At 32.2% G+C, this 21,518-nt stretch overlaps 2 protein-coding genes across 3 annotated transcripts; both read right to left on the bottom strand.

Annotated features, from left to right (window-relative positions):
* Positions 1-210: 210 nt before the first annotated feature.
* LOC103501562 (proline-rich receptor-like protein kinase PERK1) lies at positions 211-3,270 on the bottom strand. The gene is made up of 7 exons (XM_008465172.3): positions 2,470-3,270; positions 1,852-2,376; positions 1,678-1,764; positions 1,516-1,586; positions 1,284-1,360; positions 1,019-1,166; positions 211-887 (listed from the first exon to the last, which is right to left on the bottom strand). The coding sequence occupies exons 1-7, from the start codon at positions 2,996-2,998 to the stop codon at positions 396-398; spliced, it is 1,929 nt and encodes a 642-aa protein (XP_008463394.1). The 5' UTR covers positions 2,999-3,270; the 3' UTR covers positions 211-395.
* A 4,729-nt stretch (positions 3,271-7,999) lies between these two features.
* On the bottom strand, positions 8,000-12,080 carry LOC103501561 (probable chlorophyll(ide) b reductase NYC1, chloroplastic). 2 transcript variants are annotated; one of them, XM_008465171.3, is made up of 10 exons: positions 11,542-12,080; positions 10,785-10,863; positions 10,547-10,682; positions 10,272-10,346; positions 9,978-10,170; positions 9,621-9,689; positions 9,298-9,437; positions 9,066-9,188; positions 8,657-8,849; positions 8,000-8,513 (listed from the first exon to the last, which is right to left on the bottom strand). In XM_008465171.3, the coding sequence occupies exons 1-10, from the start codon at positions 11,911-11,913 to the stop codon at positions 8,328-8,330; spliced, it is 1,566 nt and encodes a 521-aa protein (XP_008463393.1). In that variant the 5' UTR covers positions 11,914-12,080; the 3' UTR covers positions 8,000-8,327. The 2 variants fall into 2 exon arrangements, with proteins under 2 accessions (XP_008463393.1, XP_050937605.1); XM_051081648.1 differs by having other exon boundaries at positions 8,000-8,508; positions 11,542-12,019.
* Positions 12,081-21,518: the final 9,438 nt, after the last annotated feature.

Here is a 21,518-nt window from a genome sequence, read left to right as displayed (position 1 = left end):
CTGTTCGACAATGACATGATAACGCACCCTAAAGGACTTGAAAGGTGTCATTTGTAGACCTGATAAAAGGTGTAAACAGCTCACCACTGAAGTACTTTGAGTGAAAAGAACTCTTAAATCAACCTATGTATAACTTTCAAAGAAAGAGTACATGAAGACTTGAAGTGCATTTTAGGCTGTACACAAATCCAGAATGCAGCAGAGAACAAATAAAAGAATCGAAATCCATCTTATAACTTGTTTTGTTTTGTGTAAGACAAAATCTAATCCAATCTTTCATCTTAAAACTCCTCCGTTTTACAAACTCAACTTACATTTTGAAAGAATTCCTATAATCCAAAAACTAAATCCAAGAGAACGAAAGAAAGGTGTTGTAGATTGTACACATTACAGAATCAGTGCTTCTTTACTTCCTCTCCCCATGAGCTTCCACTAAAACCTCCACTTTCTTTCTTCGCCGTCATTCTCATCTCCATTTCCCTGGTTGTTTGGCCATCGCCACTCGACCCAGATGGATACAAACCATACTCACTCGTTTGCTCGCTGAACTCACTGCCGTACTCCTGACTTGCCAACGCCATCTTCCTGAACTTTTTCAGGTCCTCATTGTACTGAGCTGTGTCGTAGTCAGAGCTTCCATAAGAACTGTAGACAGAGCTATGTCCAGGCCGTATCCCTTCGTTAAGATCAGAAAGTGAGGATTCACCTTCAAGAGCATGAACCACCTGACTCATCCGTGGTCGGCGCCTCGCTGAATGGCGCACACAGGCAGCTGCACAAGCAACCATGCGAGCCATTTCATTGTGGTCGTAGTTATCTCTCAGCTTTGGATCTACTAAACCATCGTAGTGCCCATCTTCCGTGGCCCGAAGTAGTAATGGCCTTGCCTGAAATTGACAAGATGGGTCGATTTAGTTTTCACAATTCTGAGGAAGGTCTGTATAGATGTTTAATTTGAACAAAAAAGACTAATGGCTAATGGCTAATTGCTAATAGCTAATGGGCTCAATGGGCTTACCCAATCGAGCAATCCATCGTCCATGAATGATTGAGTTGTATCTACAGGTCTACGTCCAGTAATCATCTCCAAAAGCATCACTCCAAAGGAGAAGACATCTGATTTCTCAGTGAGTTTCCCACTTGAAGCGTATTCTGGAGCAAGGTATCTGAATGGAGTAACCATGATATCAAATTCAAGAACTCAAAAATATGGTTTATCAGTTTATCACGAATTCATCACTCAGATTGATGGCATGAATTGAATGTGGTTCGAGAGTGCATACCCAAAAGTTCCCATGACTCGGGTTGAAACATGAGTATTAACATCAGAAGACAACTTAGCAAGCCCAAAATCAGCAACCTGGAAAAAAGATATCAAATTCAACGTATCAGCAACATACCCATTTTGTTAGAAGAGAATAAATCTCATTTACTCTTCTACTTGGCAGTAACTTGAACAGAGTCAACTTTATTATAGATTCAAATTCAAGAATTCAGAAAGCTGCCATTATTTACCTTTGCTTCAAATTTCAAATCCAAAAGTATATTTGCAGCTTTGATGTCGCGATGAATGATCTTAGGATTACCTGCACATTACATCACAAGATTCTTTTCAATACATGAATTGTACAAACCCAGAAGCCAGAACAAATCTTATCACAAACACAATATACTTACAATCCTCGTGAAGGTAAGCCAATCCCTTGGCAGATCCGAGAGCAATTTTCAATCTCGTTGGCCAATCCATGGTGGGTCGTCCTTTCCCTGGAAAAACAGAGTTATCCTATTAAGATTCTCAAATCTCCCAACAATAAAACGTATCAGATCAACCCAAAGAGCAAAAGGGTATACCATGCAAGTGAAACTCCAATGTGTTGTTAGGAACAAATTCATAAACCAGCAATCGTTTGGAGCCGGTAATGCAATATCCAACTAAGGAAACAAGATGTCTATGATGAACACGGCTGATTATTTCCACTTCAGCTTGAAATTCACGTTCTCCCTGTCCACTTCCAGCTTTAAGTTGCTTCACTGCCACTTCCTTTCCATTTGGAAGAACCCCTTTATGCACATAACCAAACCCACCTTGTCCAAGGAGATTGGCTTCTGAAAACCCATCTGTGGCCATTGCTAACTCTTCATAAGTAAAACTGCTTTGTGAAAAGCCTAAGGGAATAGAAGATGAAGCAGGAGCAAGCGAATTTTCAGACCCTGAATAATTAGATCCAGAGCCCCCACTGCTGTTTATAATCGGAGGTGACAGCGGTGGCCGTGGTGCTGGTGGAGGAGATGGCTTCGGCACTGCCCCGACAATATGATCTGCCGGCGGCGGGGGATGTGATTGCCAGTGGTGCTGTTGTTGACCATATGGGCCATCTGAGATTCAATTATTCATAAAAGTTAATTACAAATTCCATAATCCATTAAGGGTTTAGTTGAGAAATCTGGAATATATTTGACCCTTCTCACCTTTATACGCCGGGGGTGGCGGCGGCGGCCTGTAGTAAGCCTCCTCGTCGCGTCTTCTCTTCTTTCTCATACACAAAAACATAACAATCAACGCCACAACAACCACCACCACTCCAGCAATGGCGACTCCAGCCACAAGTCCAGCCGAAACTCCCGACGACGGTGAGGGAGACGACGGAGTCAAATTTTCTCCGGGACTCGCAGGTGTACCAGAACCCGAAGGCGGCGTCGGACTAGGCAGCTGCGGGGGAGTAGTCGAGTTTGTAGATGGAGGCGCAGGCGAAGAGGTCGAAGGTGGGGTTGGTGGTGAAGGAGAAGAAGTAGGCGGAGATGGAGTGGAAGTATCCGGAGGTGGCGGGGAAGGAGTAGTAGAAGGCGGAGGAGATGAAGAAGCAGGAGGAGGCTGAGAGGCAGAGTCGGGAGGAGGCGGTGAGAGAGATGGGGTTGCCGGAGGTGGTGCAGTGGTGGTGGGAGGTGGGGGTGAGGTGGTGTTAGTCGCCGGCGGCGAGGTTGGAGACGGAGACGACATTGTTCCAAAAAAAAATATCAGTCGAGAGCAATAAAAACCAGAAAAAGAAAAAAAGGAAGTGGTTGAGGTTTGTAAAAAGAAAAAAAGAAAAGGAAGATTGAAAATACGTGCTCTAAAGCTGAAAATTGTAGAAGATTAGGAATGGCGGAATTATTATTATTATTATTAGAAGAAGAAGAAGAAGAAGAAGAAGAAATTTGGTATTGTGAAAAGAGTACCAAATCTATAATCTGTATTGCACTATGTGAGCTGTCGACTCCAAAACAAAACAAAGAGTGAAAAAGTAATAATAATAATAATAATAATAATGTTAAGATAGATGGGACCCACACGGCCCGCCAATTCCTCCGTTTAATTCTCCATTCCTTTCCTTTCCTTTCCTTTCCTTTCCTTTCCTTTCGCAATTGGATTATTTTTCTTTTAATTTATTTTCCAACGGAGCTGAAAGTGGGATTTCATTCTATTTTAATTTTATCATTTTCCTTTTCTTTTCTTTTCTTTTCTTTTTTATTTATTTATTTCGGATAACCATTTTATATATTTATGTACATTTTTCTAATTTGGGGAATATATGCCTAATCAACCGCTCCCCATAATTTAAGTTTTTCTTTCTTTAATATTCAACATGTTCTTTTTTTATTAATTTACAACTTCTTTCTTATATTTCACCTCTATAACTCATAACTCAACAAACACATAATATTAACCTCACCTATTACAATTTCAATTCTTAAAATTTTAACCTTTTTTATTCACAAAATTTTCAATCCCTAATTTTCTTTTAATTTTCAAAATATACAACATATATATAACTAACATTTCAAATATCTATTAGACATTATTTAATTTAACATCTTATCAACAAAACAAAAAGTTAAAAGCTTATGTTCATATTTCTTACAAATGAAGGATCAAATCAAATTTGAAAATTTGAAACCAAACTTATAATTTAGACTAACTTTTTAATCAATTGAAAAATAGAAAAATCAAAATGAAAAACTATGGCAAATGACAAAATGACTAAAAATGTTTATAAAATATAGTAAAATTTTAGATTTTATAAATGATAGACATACAAGCTATCAATATTTATAATCCATATGGTATAAAAAAAATTTATATTTTTTTTATAAAAAAATAAAAAAAAAATTGGAATGAAGAATTGAGAATTCATATGTTTTTCCAAAAATGAAATAATGGTGGAAGTTGGGTTCTGTCCAGCTATCCATAGTAGACTTTCTTTTTTCCTTTATTTATTTATATTATTATTTCAATCAAAACTTTGAATTTAATTCTCTCTCTCATGAAATTCTTGGAATAGGAAAATAATGATAAAGAAATGTTTAGTATTTAGACGAAGGAAAATGATATTTTATCACTGTTAATATATATATATATATATATATATATATATATATATATATATATATATATATATATATATATGTTTGAAAAGTGGACAAATGGAAATTTAATATTTTGAAGATTGGTTGAGAAATAGTGGGAGGGGAAAGATTCAATATTGGATCATCATTATTCGTTTGCTGTCCCACAAAAACCTCCATCTTGGAGGAAACAAAACAAAACCCAATGAGACACACCACATTCACAACACAATATTCTAAAAATATCTAATTACATATAAATATTTGTATCATACATATCAGTTTCTCATTTTTCTTTTAACCATAAATTAAATTTATAATACTAGACAAAACTAAATGTAATCCACCATCTATCGCTACTACCAAACTTAAACTCAAAAAAAAAAAAAAAACACTACAAAATATATTGTGAAAAACCAAACCTCTATCATTGCAATGACATGAACAACCTTATTACAAACTTTAATAAAAAATAAAGTCCCACAAGGAAAAATATATCTTCCATGGTAATTTATATGATCTAGTGAGTAGTGATAAAAGGTTCAATTATCCATTCTCGTAATTGTTGTACTAAAAAATAAAATGTCTTAAATATCTAAACTACTCTTAATTGATGCTTTTTTTTTTTTTATTATCTAAAGAAAAAGGTTGGCCTCATTTGCTCTAAAAGGGGTAAGCACAATAAGCAGGTAGGATTCTAATTAAAATTGGGATTGGAAAGGAAATGAAGGTTGATATAATATAATTTTGGGGATTAAACATGCATGTGCCTAAAGCCAAAAGCTGATTTTTCCTTTCAATATTTGAGCATTTTATACTATATATCATATATTTATTTCTTTAATACAAACACATGACATAGAGAATTCCTTCCAATCTCAAAAGAGTTCAAGGGCAATATAATACTTACTTACTTACTTTACCCCTTTTTTCTTTTTGAAATAAAGTGTCTCACCAACTTTAATTTTTCTATCTTCAACCATTTTTCATTTTTAATCTTATCATTTCAATAACACGATAAAAGTAAATTTGAATAAAAATGTATTTAAAACTTTTAAGGGATAATATAGGAGATAGTAGTAGGATTTGTCACATTAAATAACTCCTCCTATATTATATTATATTATATTATATTATATTATATTATATTATATTATATTATATTATATTATATTATATTATATTATATTATATTATATTATATTATATTATATTATATTATATTATGTATACATGTATAAATTAAAATATTTACAAACTATAATAAAATTTTGGATTATATTAATGATAGAAATCGATAGACTTCTATCATTGTCTATCAATGCAACTAATAGAAGTATATTAGTGTCTATCAATATTTATTATTAATAGGATATGAAATTTTGTTATATGTCGTAAATATTTTGTCAAATTTACTATTTTTGACAATTCTTTTATAAAAAACAATATATTAACAACATTTTTGGGAAAAAAAAACAACAATAATAAATTTATAATTTGATTTAGTGTTAATGTAGTAAAAAGCTCAGTTGTTGGTTGTCCTACCACATATATGTATTGGAAGAGAAGGAAAGAAAACAAAAAGACACACCACATTCACAATGAACACAATATGTTTTATATTTACAAAATTATTGCTATTATTATTATAATTATTATTATTTACATATGGGATTTAATTTAAACTTGGAAAGGAGATCCAAATATGATGTAATACAATTTCCACTAATTAAACAATTATGTGACGAAAAGCCAAAAGATTTTTCTTTCCAAATGGTAGCGTTGCACCTTCAACTTTTTTTTTCTTTTTCTTTTTTAATTTTAACTATAGGGTGAATTCTACCATCGTTTTGATGATGAAATGGATGTCATAATTACTAAAAGACCCTATATATTTTAAATTTTTTTATTATAATTAAAATGTCACCTATCCTCTATTTTTCTAATAAATGTCAAAACCACAGAAAATACACGTGGATAATGTACTTGGATATTTATGAAAAGTGAAAAGGTTCTAATGTACATAATTTCACAATTTCACACACAAAAAAAATCTAAAAACAATTTACTTTCCTAATTTTGAATCTCTCACAATACCCTACAACTTTCCATTTTATTTTCGAAGGAAAGTTAAATTGAAATTTTATTCATAATGATTTAAAGAGAGTTCCCTTGTATGATTTTATATCACCTTTCTAAATAATATCTACCGTAGAGATTATATGTATGCCTTTTTAATTAAATCATAGACATAGTAGATTTTTTCAAATTATAAAGATTAATAAATTTTAATTTTTAAAATTATATGGACTGAATTGTAACTTTATTTCAAACTATAAGAACTAAATAAATATGAACTTAAATTAAAAATATATATATTATTTTCAATTTTAAGTTATGTTCATAAGACATCAAGTATAATTATTAATAAGATTTTGAAGCAACAAAAAAATGTTTTTACCGTACATAATTCAAATATATGAAACTTAAATTTCAAACACAAAAATTGTTACTCAACCAATACACACATATATATAGGAAAATAAGGTTAAATTTCTCCTTTAAAGATTACTTACTCTTTCTTTTGTTAGGGTGATTGAATTGTGCTACAATAATATCCTTTGACATATGGCAACGGTTACATGTGACGGTAGGTTGCTATATGGAAAACTATAAGGTTAGTTGGAAAATAAAAACAATTGATAGGACCAAATAAGGAAAATGAACCAATATATAAGGAAATAAAGAATAAGAATGAGATGATGGAGAAAAATGAAAAGAGGAATAAGATTCCTAGAATGGGTATAAACCCCACAAATGGAAATGTCACTTTGGATGATTCTCATTCCCTTGAAGTGAAGTGAGGTAAGGTTTAATGGAAGTGAAATAGGGAATTATGGATAAGTAATTAGTAAATAGAGAAAGTATAAGGTCCACCATGTGCCCTTTGGTTGTGGTCCATTTTAGGCCATTCATTCCACACATCATTCTTTACTATTGACAAATAAAAATAAACAAACAAAAATGGTAAGTAGCAAAGACTATGAACATACACATTTACGTGGCTTAAGTATGTGTTAGCTATATCCAAAGAAAAGAAGAACAATTTTGATTAAATTGAAATATTCATAACATACAGTAGAAGTGTCTTTAGGGTTAAAAAGTTTACATATAGATTTTAACATGTGGGGTTGGGATCGACATTCAAATCAATATATTTTTTAATTAAATGAAAAATGAACAAACAAGCTCTTGGTTAGCGAAATATTTTTGTAATTTTTAAAAAATAGGTTCGGGTGGATATTTTAAGCCCACCTACTTTTTTGATATCAAAAAAGTCAATGTTTAAACTTAAATATTTGCCATAGGATTCTATGATTAAGATATGCTTTTTTTGTAACATCTTTAGGACTACGTTGGTTATGTTTTCAATTAAAATACGTATCCCACCGGCTGCCAGCCAAGGCTGGGATGGAGATAAAGACGATTGTTGCTTGTTCAAATGAGGAAGGCTGATTGAAACACAGCAGAAGCCATTTGTCATTTGTGGACTGGCAAAGCATTTGACTTGACAAAGTCCCACAGCACACAGAGAGAAAAATGTATCTGGTGGCTGTTAAAGAAAAAAAAAAAAAAGGAAGGCACAAACTTTACTTGGCTGTGTAGATTTTACACATTACATTTCAATACAGATCAGTCCATCCATTGAAGTAAATAAATAAATAGGCCTCAAGAGAGGCCACCCACTTCAAGGCTTTGCTTTGTGGTTAGGCAGTCAATACATTAGCTAATGGTAGTGGGGTTTGGTTTTTCTTTGTGTGCAAGGATGCTAGATGAACTAACAATGTCACTTTCTCCTTTCTTTTCTCCCCTATCAGTACCTAACAATGCTGCTTCTAATTCGGTAAAGTGAATGATGTCGTCTTTGCTGAAGTTGACAAGAGTCAAGTTCCGGGAAGAGTGTTGTTTGTGGTTGAGAGAATTATGAAGGCGCAAACGACCGAAAGGGAGAAGACAGACACCCAGGTATTCTCTGTGTACATCTCCATTGCATCGGTGAAGGAGAAACGTGTGCGGTTTTCGGCCCAGTTTCGGATTCTGTCTGCCTCAGCTGCATACAAAGCCCTCCCCTGCAATATTTTGACAGACTGGATGAATAATACAACTCTTCACAATTGTGCATTTGGGTTCTTGATGAATTTTTTAATTTTACTAATCCTTGAACTTATGAAGCATCTGTGTTTGCTACTTCCCATGATGGAAGTGAACTTACCTGATCATCAAACCAACGACCTCGTCGCAGCCAGGCAGTGACCAGAGCTAATAAGATTCTTGGAGGAGTCAAGTAGTTGATGGCCTTTCCTGTTCCTTTCACAACCCGCATACGGGGAACTAATGTTCTAGCAACTGTTTCAGGAAGCTCACAAATTATGTTGAACATCTGTTTGTTTCTCACAGTTGAACCACTGTATGGAAGCCACGAGTATTACAAGTTTAGTAAGAATCGTTCCAATTGATAATACTTATCCACAGAAAAATGTGTATCAACCAAGTATAACACAAGCTCATATATTTCTTGGGAAAGTGGAAGGCATAAACCATTGATTAGAAAACTGTGTTTTTCTAGCAATTTATCTGTTGCATATAGAGATACGAGGATAGTAAGAAAAAACTTGATTCACCTAAGAAGGAGATCTGTCAAAACCATGCCGGGAGATGCGGTGTGTACTCCTACATTGGACCGCCTGCACTCTTTCAAAAGAGACGATTGAAGCTGCCTAAGACCACATTTTGTCGATCCATACCTAAAAGTTCAGTAAACTAAATTGCATAAATACCAAAACCAACGTTTGATTTCATAGACATAACAACTAAATTTACATTTCACAGTAAGCAATGAGCCAATGAACTTACACAGCCGTCAAAGGAGTACTTGAACCTCCAGAACCAGCACCATCCATGTTAAATATATGCCCTCCTTTAGGCTGATTTCTCATTACACGCATGGCTTCTCGAGTACAAAGAAGAGAACCAACAAGGTTTGTTGAGAGAATCTATCAAATAACCGGTGTATGAAATTAAATCAACTTGTAAGTTGTATCTTAATTTTAAATATGCCCAATAAACTGTCGAGCGCTAAACATATTCTAAGAGCTCATATCTATTGGAGAACACTATGTTCATATTTATCAAAAGAAGTTTAGGGGGAAAATTCAGAATTAATAATTTTAGCTTACCTGAGTAATATCTTCATCTGTAAACTGCAGCAATGGTCTAAAGCCTTTATTCGTCCCCGCATTGTTTATCTGTCCACAATTTTTCCAATTAAACAAATTCAAGATTTTTTTTTCTCAAGACTGAAAATAGGCATGATACAATATCCTTAATGATATAAAATTTAAATGTTTGTGAATAAGCATAGCTTATTTTTTGATAGTAAGATAAATTCCCTCAAAGTGGATGAGGCATGAAGACACTATTTTAAGAATGTATCAGTAGATCTAAACTCAAATTATGATTACGGAAGACTTCAAGAAAACCAGCATATAGTACAAGTTCGTGCATGAAAAGTCCACTGTAAGTTCATGACTCACCCAAATGTCAATGGAACCAAGTTCATTCAGAGCAAAATTGGCTAAATTATGAACATCTTCAGGGTCACAAACATTGCACGTTGTGCCAACAACTTTAGCATGTGCCAGGCTTTTATTGGAAGAACCACTTCTGACCATTAGACCTTTTAAGTTTTCCTCGAGCTCTCTTAGAGTTTCTTGAACAGACTCAGAGCTGTCTTCAGAAAATTATTGGGCAAGGAAATGTGATGTTAGAAAGGTGTAAAAACGTTGAAATATTAAGTATCAGAGCTTTAATTTAATTCTGAAGACCACCTGCGAGAAGCTACAACCACACGGTCTCCTGAAAGAAGAAACTCTCTGGCTAGTGCTTTCCCCAATCCTCTAGTGCTGCATAATCAACCATCCATGTAACAGACAACAGATCATATATGAGTCTTCATGTTACGAACATGGCAGGCAGATTAATATATCAAAGGAAGATCATACAAGCCAACAATGGACATTAGATAACGTAATCATCCTATCACCACGTAATTATTAAACAATGTGCCAATTATCTACATTCTCCCTGCGGACTGATTAGTTACCTTCCAGTTATTACAACATTGCGTGGACCAGCACTGCAATGCTCCTCTAATACCATGTTCGCACCAATCATGGTTCCAATAATAACCCCTCCGAGCCAACTATACCAAATCAATGTGTTCATCTGGCTGTCACCACCTTCATAATTTTCAAGAAACAGAATTCATATTAATATCAACAATGACACCAATATTTTTCTTTTTTCTTTTTTCTTTTTTTGAACTTTAAAATGTGGTATACCTGATAACTGAAACCCGACAGCAAGTACGACACCAGTGCTCATCATTGTAACAATATATCTTCCAATTTGGACTGCAGCCTATTTATTCAAGATAATAAAAGAGCTCCAGTCAGTGATGCTACTACAGTCTCCAATAAAGATTAAAGCATATGTCCTTGGTTTATGAGTATACATCAAATCTACCATATAGAAAAAAGTAGATCTATATATTTACGACTTAAGTTGGCTTTGGTTCAATTTTATGCCACAGTAGCCTAGAGGAGTTTCCTTCTTGTTCATTCATATCTTTATCCCATTATCCGAAATTAAATTCGAAATCCTAAAAACTAATAACTCACCGAAAACGAAAACTTCCAATTTGAATTCCTTAGAACAAATATGGAGGGGGTGAGATTTAATGCCTCCTTATGGGCATCCGTTTGTCAAACTTTTTGTAATTATCAGCTTAGTATCATTCTTTCGAATGCAGCCATTCTTGGAGGATGTATTAGTAGATTTTTTTAATGTCCTTTAATACGATTGGTTTCTTATATTAAAAAAAAAATCGAACATCAAGGTACGGTGGTTTGAGCTAAAACTACAGGCACATTTGCTCAACAAGCCAACTAATGGTAAAGAATCAATAATCAGGGGACTATGTGAAAATACCTCAAATTTGTTCCAAACAACTCAATATCACTTTATGAATAAAGAATACATGAACTCGAGACAAGGTTTACGAAGAAGATAAGATGACCAACACACAGCAATACTCACCGAAGAAAGCAAACCCTCCATATTAGCCATAAGCTTCCCCTGATCAACATCCGATCCCATTAGCAAATTAAACTTACCCAAAACACCAGACCTCAAAAATTTCCAAAACTGACTTTCCTTCTTCATTTTCACCTCTTTCAACCTCGAATTTCTCCGGTTCCCCCCTTTACTATTCTCCTTCTCAAAATCCCCACCATCCCCTCCTCTGAAGGATCTACACTTTCTCAAGCATAACCCACGACCACGGCTCGTCGATACTCCAACATCCAACCGGTGAACTCCCGGACCAAGAGCTCCGATCAGATGCCCATCTCTAGTACTTGGACCCTCAAAAGTTTGTGGGTAGACGTGGAGCTTCGCGAGCGTAGTCATTAATGGAAGATAGAGTTGCAGAAAAGGTAGGAATTCATGCAAGAGAAGAATCACTCCAATTTCTTTGGTTTTTGGAAAGTGGGTAAAGTTTAAATCTGCGATATTTTTGGAAAAAGTATATATAGAGCGAATGAAATATCGAAGTGGGCGGTGGCGTTGTGGGTAAATTCGAGAAGAAGGATTGTGATGACCACACGATAAGCAACCCAATCCTTGTATGACAAAGATGACACGTGGGGCTATTGGTCCATGTCAACATCATTTTCCGGGTTGTCTATGTCCAGCTGGATGGTGATTAGTCCTAAAAGGGAGGGTGATGGAGCCTTACACGTATCATGCTTTTGAATCTTGTCTCTAAGTAGTGGTCCTCGTTTTTCTTAATATCACAATTTGCAAAATCAAAGAGGAGACGTAGCTAACACGAGTTGAATGTTAATTAAGATAATCTCTTCTTCTTTTTTTAACCGGTAGAAGATACGTGTCATGCACATAAAATATGTAGCTTTAGATTATAGCAAGCAATACATGTATATATTTAAGTTGTATTCAATTTAAAAGTACGAAATTTAAAATGTAATAGAATTAGATGTACATAAAAAGAAGTTACAATAATTACATTAAAATATAAAATAATTTAAATGTAAGGCTTGTATTGTTGGAATTTATGTCATAAAACAGCTTGTGGTTTATAATTATATTCTATTCAATAAAGTGGTTATGAGGACTTATTAGTGAAATTAGAATACTATAATCTTGAATTCAATTAACTAAGGTCCTGAGGCTATCGAGTGTAGACTTGAACATTATGTAAAGACATAAATGTGGATCAAGTTCGAGTTTATAGTCCAAACGGTCTATATTGTATGAATAAGGTTGGACGCCTTATTTCGGGAACGCTATGGATACAGCCCGCTCTATAGTTAGTACAAACGATGTGATCCTAAATCGTTCGTGTAAAGACATGGAAGTGAGGACATTATATGTAAAGAGTTTACATAAAACTGAAACCATAAAATAGTCACTTTTAAGTTATAACATCGTTGACTATATAAACTGACTGTTTCGATTACGATGACCTAGGTAACTTAATCTTAATCATAAGCTAACTATGAAGTTTTGTTCAAACGGTATTATCCTTAGATCTGCATAGGTGAGGACAGTTAAATGGTGCTGGCCCAATAAGTCTTTCATTTCAGGGGTAAGACCGGGTGGATGGCTAGGGATATAGAGTGCAAAACATAATTCACTCCTACCTGTTTTAGGGTTAGTAGATAGGTTGTTCCCTTAAGGACTGAATCCAAGTCTTGAACAAGGGATCCCGCCCTTTCATTGGCCCGAGAGAGATTCGGTTTATAGGTTGAACCTTAAACCTAATGTTCAATAGTGGATTAGTGGGACTTAAAGAACAAGATGTAGTCTCGGGGGGTAAAACGGTATTTTGACCCAGCCAAGGTTACGAACAACCTGTGAAGGATTAACTTACTGATCATGGTTATATGAGATGGACACAAATATATCTATAGTGTGGGGAGTACAACAACGGGACTTTAGTGGAATGACCATTTAGTTAACAATGTTGATTAGCTCGGTCTAAAAGGATTTAGCCAGTTAATCTCGGATCGTTGGAGACTATGATTTATAGGTGCATTAGGTTCCTCTGCTAGCTCATATGTAATTAACTTAGAATAATATGTTGGAATAATTCGAATTGTTCGAATTAGGTAGAGAGAGAAACTGACGAATATATATGATATAGTCGTCGATTATAGAGCTCTATGTTTAAATGTAATTTAAATATTAAAAATATGAATACGGATTCATATTCATATTTGACTAAGTTGTGAAAAGTCAAACTTTGACCGGTTTTATATTCAAATGTGATTTAAATTTCAGAAAAATGAATGTGGATTCATGCTCGGGAAGTCGAAATTAGTCAAAATGGACAAAAGGTAAAATGTCAAAAAGTTGACTTTTGACTCTGACTTAATTGGTCAAATGACCATAATGCCCTTGGACTAAAATTAGTGGGAAAATCCAACATTTTGTTGGATAATCCCCCTAACACTTAGTGGGATAGGTGGCTACATGAGATGTAAACACCTAGCCCACTAAGTTCCACTAATTATTAGTGGATTATTAGGTGTTGAGATTTAAGAACGTAATTACCTTCATTTTTGCACGTAATTTATCTATTTAAAGGTTGTTTTTCAAATTAATTTTTTTTTGCCATTTTTTTAATTTTGAATTACAAAATAAACCTAATTTTCTCTCAAATCTCAACCTAATTTTCCACCTTCAAATTCCATTTCTCTCTAATTTTTCCTTCACTTAACGGGTCCCACAACCTGATTCTAAGTTCGGAGAATAGCAGGTCAACACTAGTTGTGGTCTCGATTTGTGATCGCGAGGAGATTTCGAGAAGTCGAAAATAGCTTCAAAAGGTAAGTATTTTCCTTACTCCTAATTAGTTTGAATTAGGTCTTTTTTAGCATGTTAATCAATAAAGTGTTTAGTTGCATATAGAGTAAAGTTTGATCTTTGTTTCTGTTGTACATGTTTTGTATTCCATCATGTATATATCAAAAAAGGATTTCTTTATAAACAATATTTTTTGCACAAATTGAAGGTAACTTATTTTCACCTATGGGCTTGATCTAAACTTTTGTTGTCTTCATTGAAATTCCTCTAGATAAGTGCAACAAAAGTTGTCTATGAGAAAACACATTTTTAGGAATATATTCCAACGTTAGGAATTGTTTGTCTTTGTGCTTTGTTAATTGTCATTGCAAAGCATAGACGAATCATGAAATTGTTTTCTCTTGAACTTAAATGGATATCCATTGTCATTTGGTGAGCTTAATGGTATTCGTGGTAGAAAAACAGTTTTTGTACATGATCACTCATTGCTATTTAAGCATGCATAATATTTTTGCTGAATGATCGACGTACCAATCCTGTTCCATTATACAATCCATTGGATGGATCCAAATTTCTTGATAAAATAACGAGACAATTCACCTTTCTTCATTTAAACTATCGACATGGTCATTCTGTTGTTACCAAAATAGCTTTGTTTGTTACGTAGTCTGTTATTTCTACATGTAGTTCTAAATGTGAATATATTTTCCTAATCAACATCCCTTTCACATCATTTCCATAATTCGTAACTACAATTTCGTCAGGCAATTTAATGATATCATTTTTAATGATGGACTTGTTTTCATCTCTAACATGCAAAATAAAATCTGCAAATCTTGTATCATCATATGCTCTCATATTTTTCTTCAGCTGAACTTTGTACAGTTGCCACTATTTGTTGTCTTGTTGCTTTAGGAAGCAATGGAAGCACTTGACGAAAATCTCCTCCATAAAGGCAATTACTTTACCTCCAAATGAGTAGGGACAATCCATTATGTCTCTTGGTGTTCTATCAATTGATTCAATTGTATACTTTTTTTTACCATTGGAGCTTCATCCCAAATTATCAATTTTACTTTTTGAATTAATTCCGTCATTGCACTCTGCTTTGATATGTTGCACATTGATGTTTCATTTGCTTCCAAAGAATGTTTGATACTAGAATGTGCAACTCGACCACCTGGCAAAACTGATATTGTTATTCTAGATGTTGTAGTTGCCAAAGCTATCATTCCTTTTGACCTTATTGTAGCTAAAAGTACTCGATACAAAAAGATTTTTTCAGTTATTCGAGGGCCATCTATGAAGAATGTTGCATATCTATTCGTATTAATTGTTTCGATCATCATATTATAAGCAACTTTCTATTCATTGTTCAACTTGATGCTTGGATATCTGCTTCCTCTATTTTAATAAATTCCATCTACGATCTCCTTGTTGGAATTTTCTTCATAATCATGAATATCTTCATCAATTTCAAGTAGATCAAATTGTCGAACATGTTTTTCCATCGACTCCAAAAAGAAGTTTAAGTCTCCAAGGACTAATTGGATTTTTTGGGTAGTTGTGAAACAATTGTTGTCCTTATAATTGTTGGTTTTTTGGCCCCTAATCTCAAATTAATTAATTTCATTTAATTACTTAATTAATTAATATTTTGGTGATAACAAATTTGAAATTTTTATTGATAATTTTATTATTTTGAATAGTCTATAATGTGGAGCTCAGAACAATGATTTTGACGCCTCTTGAATCACCCAAATTAGAGATCAAACGAAGAAAATATTGTTAAAAGAAACTTAATAGAGAAATTCTCAAGATGGTGACCAAATAATCAAATTGAACCAATTAAAGAAAGTTAAGGAATAACACATGTGGCTTTTGTTTTTGGATTGGCTTTTAAAAGAAAAGGAATTTAATATTATTATTTATGTTTGTGTCTAATGGCTAATAATAAACTTGTTTTTATTGGGCTTTAAAAAAATTATTTTAAAAATAATATATTATTATATTATTATTTGTGTTTGTGTTTAAAGACTAAGGAGCCGTTTGAGCTCCAATTTATCACTGTGGGGTTGGGTTTCCATAACCCTAACCCTTGTTTAGGGTTTCCATAATCCTCCTAAATCCTTTTCACACTACTCCTCCCCTCTCTCTCTCTCTACCTTTGTGTAATACCCCTTAAAACCGTGGTAATCCTTCTCGATTTTTTTATGCATCATTCCTTTTTCTGTCCAATTTTGTCTCTTCCCCTTTCATCGTTTCTATCTTTATTTTTCTATCCAAATCTTTCTATTTTACTCTCTGATACGATATCATCTTCGATGTTATTTTTCTCCTCGATCTCCCAACCTTAGAAAAGATCTACTTCTCCTAATAAATCTTCTCCTTTGTCAGATTACCCTTTCTATGTCGGTACCATTGGCCCCGCTTAGATTTTAAAAGAAACTCATTACAACAACAAAAATAACAGGGAAGAAGAAGAAGGAAAGAGAGGGGGAAAAGATTTATATGAGATTGATGTGTTTTTCGTTTCTTTTTTTTTTTTTGGATATTTTGTTTTTTGAGTTTGGAAAACTAAAATCACTCTAAGATTATACATATGGAGTTTTAGGGAAGAGGGTGATTAAATCTATATCTAAACTATAGATTTTGCCTCCTCTTTTTGTTCTTCAGACTGTTTTTTCTTCTTTTTTTCTGGCCCTTAATCTTTTGGGGTTCGATTTAGATATATTAGATGATAAATAACATTAGAATTTTACTATATTTCATCAATTTTCTGTAATGAGTGTGTAGAATTAGTCGTTAATTGACACTAATCTACTTCAGAATGACCTTTCTTAACAATCTGTTTATACTTACCTTAAGTAAGTTTTTATTTAATAAAAGTCCTAATTGTCATTTTCGGCTTTTCTTTGTGTAAAGAAATTTTGATTCATTCAGTTTTTTTTTTCTTTTGTTCATTTTGTTTATAAAATTGTTTGAAAAGGGCTATAAAATTAGAAATGCATAATTGTTCATTTGATTGACTGAGAAAGTAATTCGGAAAAAATGCAAAGAGTGAAGTTTTGAGTTATTATTTTAATTATATATATTATAAAAAAACATAAAGTTGAATTTAACAAATGATATTGAAAATTTAATGAAAAATTTAGATTAAAATGTGAATGGGAGAGATTAAATTGAAAACAAAATATATACAAATTTCATTTTCAATAATGAGATTGTACGTTTTGAAATTTATGAACTAATTTAATGAATATGTATAACATCAATAAAAAAGATACACTCCTCTCGAATTAACGTCAATAATATGGTAATTGAAAAAAATTAAAGACAAATGATTTTAAGAAAAATAAGATTATTTAATAAAATAAAATTATGAAATTTATATATTGAATATATTATATATTTTTTTAAAAAATATTATAACACTCTCTATATAACCCTTTCCCTAAACACATCTTATCATAACACTATCATAACCCTAACCACTTAACCTTTCCCGAAACACATCTTATCATAAAATTATCTCTTGAAACTCTTCCCCCAAACACATGTTATTACCTACACTAGTTTTATCATAACCTAACCTTTCCCTCAAACGGCCCCTAAGAGCCTCTTTGGAATGAATTAAGAAAAAAATGTTTTCTAAATTTAAACTTTTTTTCTAAAAACTCCTTGAAAGAAAAACACATGTGTGTTTGGTAACTTTTTTTTTTTCAAAAGTGTTTTCTTAGGTAAAAACTTGTTCGATTTGTAATAGAGTAAAAGATTGTATATATATATATAAACTTTATTCGTGGAGATTTTGATAGAAGTTCAATAATGATCATCGAGGATTGTGGTTTGAGGTGGTCGGGGATAATCACTGTAAAATGATAATCAGAGGTTGAAGACAATGGTTGTTGGAAGTCAAACAATGACAATCACAAAAACTAAATGGTTGTCGGTAATTGGCCGATAATAGTCATAGAAAATCGATCGATAAAAGTTGACCGGTAACGGTTGCCATAAAATAATTAACAAAAAAAAAAAGCCAACAATAGTCATAGAAAAATGACCAACAAAAGTTGATAGGCAATGACCATGAAAACGGTGAAAGAAAGTTGGTCATCTACAGTTGACAGAGATGGTTGTAATCTGATGTTGGCGACAGTGGTCGTTGGAAGTCAAACAATGACAATCACAAAAAAAAAAAAGGTTGTTGACAATTGGCTGATAACAGTCATAGAAAAAAGGATTGGCAAAAATAAGCCAACAATGGTCACAGAAAAATGACCAACAAAAGTTGATAGGCAACGACCATGAAAAAAGCAGTGAAAGAAAGTTGGTCGACAACAGTTGTTAGAGATGGTTGTCGAAGGTTAGTTTGTGAGGATAGCTAAAGGTGTTTCATATAAATTAGGGAGACTATTAAACACATAAAATTTATTTTTCTATACGTTGGTTTTAGGTGTTTATCCTAAACTATATTATTTTATAAATTCATTTTTTCAAAGTTTATTTTAGGTGGTTGTCAAAGACATAATCTTTTTTTCAAAACAACTTATTTTTTTAATTTAATCGCTTCAAAATGCAATCCAAACACACCCTAATTGAGTTTAGTTCCCAACCATTCAATTTTCTTTTACTTACATCTAACGACCCAAAATAATTTTGGATTTCAATATCCTTCTCCTCCTTTTAAATACTTCATTTTCACCCAAATTTTTATGAACTTTGTTTAACTTTACAATCCTAAAAAATTGCAAAAGCCACTATTGTTATTCTCTCTAAAGCTTCCGATTTTCATTGTTATTCTCTCTAAAGCTTTCAATTTTCATTCTTTCCATCTTATCCTTGAGAGAATTCTTATTGTATTGTGAGGATTAATTATTGTGAGCTCAAAATTGTTTACTCACTCTTTTTAGATGTACAAAATCATTTTAAAAAAAAATTCAACTATCTCTACCTTTTCATAAAAATTCTTGATATTTTACAAATGTCAAGGAAAAGTACATATCACTTGACGTTTAAAAAACATCAAGAAAGTCGAAAATTAGCATACCTTCGTCTTTTCATAAAAATTCTTAACGTTTTATCTTTGAAATCATCCATTTCTTGATTTTTTTTAATGTCAAGTATTAAAAATCACAAATGTCAAGAGAGTCCATTTTTCTAATAGTGATTCTTTGATGAAATTCAAATATAAATGTCCAGAGGTCATGAGATAATTGAACTTTGTTGATTTTGATTTTGTTGAGATTGATTTTTCTTTGTGTGAAGGAGGCTTTAAACGTTGCTTCCTCCATGATATATATATATTTTAAAAGAATTCTTAGAGCAGAAAACAAAGTTATCTTCTTTGGGCCCCATGTTCTAAGCTTTCTCTTACTATAATGGTGTCTACCGGCTTTTATTTATTTTCCTCTTTATCACTAGTTTGGGTTGTTAGTTTGTTTTGGTTTCTTGGTTTGCTGATCAATAAAAAATAACACTTGGAATGTTAGAAACTAAATCAAAACTATATTCAATAGCTCTTTCATTTTTATTTTTATTAAAAAAAGAAACATGTATTTTTCCTAACAAGATTTGTGTTAAAAAATGACTATATATATATATATATATATATATATAAACTTTTTATATGACTTTAAATGGTTATCCATCTCTCTTAAAATAAGACTAAACTTCCTTCTTTTCCTAGCTGATTGCAGTTTGAATTCAACTTATCATGATAAAAAGAAACAAAGTACTCAAAGTCTATTTATAGTAAAGATTTTGAAAAAAAAGCCAATACTGTTAAAAGAAAAAAAATTATTTTAATTGACAAAATTTCTAAAAATATTTACAAATATAACGTATTATAATCTATCTGCGACAAATCTAGATAGACTATTATCTGTACCTATCACGACACAATCGATAGTAATCTATTTTGGTCGTTCATCATAAATAGCAATATTTTATTATATTTTTAAATGTTTTGGTTTATTATATAAAAATTGGTATCCGAAAACCTTTCAACGAAATTTCACAAAAATATAGTAATTTTCAGATTTGAAGGTATATAAATTTAAAAAGAAAAATCACATTGGGGGAAAAGACGTATAGATTGCAAAATCTTAACTAAAATGCGGCATATGAAATGATTATTTAGAAATTCAGTAATGAAATATGGATTGTAATCAATTGAAAGAAACCAATCTTTTTTGGAATATTGTTCGGCGTTGCGTGCAAAATTGTTACATTCCCAATCTCAACAAACTCAGTCTCATATGCATCAGTTTTATTTTGTCCTAAAACAAAAACTCTCCAACATGAATTATTGACCTACAGAAACGTGTTTGTATTATTATTCACCTAAATATATTCATTATATATATATATATATATATATATATATATATATATATATATATATGCTTTCTGGTCTAAATTACTAAAACAATATGCAAACTATGTTTATATGTATTATTAACTTTGAAATTTTCTCTTCCAAATATAATCAATATCCTAATTTTGAATAATTATGTAATGTTTGTTGATAGATTTATTGATTTCAAATACCATTTTTAGCATTTTAATTAAAATATTATAAAATAAATCAAACACATATTTTCAAAACTATGCTATATTTTGTAAATATTTTGATCTATTTTATTATTTTATTTTCTCATTTATAATTTTTTTTTTATTGTTTTTAGGTTAAAAGATGGGATTCATAAGCACACTTGATTTTTGCAGATTTCATAGGTTTGGAGGTAAATTAATTACACAGCCTAATCCATTCTAATTATTTATTAGCAAAACATAAGAAAAAGTGTGTATGCAAGAAACTTCTTCAACTCCCTTTTGTTTTGGGGTTTACATATGCAACCAAACCCATTTTAAATACATTTCTTTCAAATATGTTGCGTATCAATGAAAAGAAAAACACTTTTTTTTTTTTTTTTTTTTTTTTTTTTTATCTCCAAATCTTGTTTCTACTTTTTATTTGAGCTCTATATTTAAAATGTTACACTTTTAGTCTTTAATTTAGACTCTAGTTTCAATTTATCTTTTAAGTTTAATTTCATGTTCGAGATTTAGATTTTATTTCATTTATTCCCAAATTTCAAGATTTATACTTTTAGCCTTGATTTTTCATAAATGTTCATCGTTTCTCTTTAGTGTTAATGTTTATCTGTTCGTTGTAAAGGCTG

The sequence above is a fragment of the Cucumis melo genome, chromosome 2 (assembly GCF_025177605.1).
Source record: "Cucumis melo cultivar AY chromosome 2, USDA_Cmelo_AY_1.0, whole genome shotgun sequence".
NCBI classification, from domain to species: Eukaryota; Viridiplantae; Streptophyta; class Magnoliopsida; order Cucurbitales; family Cucurbitaceae; genus Cucumis; species Cucumis melo.
The sequence above is the reverse complement of the archived record's forward strand: the minus strand, read 5'-3'. Positions and strand labels throughout refer to the sequence as shown.

What these genes read in the sequence shown, in the direction of transcription:
- LOC103501562 (XM_008465172.3), bottom strand. Translation starts at nt 2,998, where the DNA reads ATGTCGTCTCCGTCTCCAACCTCGCCGCCGGCGACTAACACCACCTCA. An exon ending in ATTGGAGTTTCACTTGCATG is followed by an intron (nt 1,765 to 1,851) that starts GTATACCCTTTT and finishes CTGTTTTTCCAG; the next exon opens with GGAAAGGACGACCCACCATG. An exon ending in ACGATGGATTGCTCGATTGG is followed by an intron (nt 888 to 1,018) that starts GTAAGCCCATTG and finishes TGTCAATTTCAG; the next exon opens with GCAAGGCCATTACTACTTCG.
- LOC103501561 (XM_008465171.3), bottom strand. Translation starts at nt 11,913, where the DNA reads ATGACTACGCTCGCGAAGCTCCACGTCTACCCACAAACTTTTGAGGGT. An exon ending in TGTCGGGTTTCAGTTATCAG is followed by an intron (nt 10,683 to 10,784) that starts GTATACCACATT and finishes AAAATTATGAAG; the next exon opens with GTGGTGACAGCCAGATGAAC. An exon ending in GTGGTTGTAGCTTCTCGCAG is followed by an intron (nt 10,171 to 10,271) that starts GTGGTCTTCAGA and finishes TTCTGAAGACAG; the next exon opens with CTCTGAGTCTGTTCAAGAAA.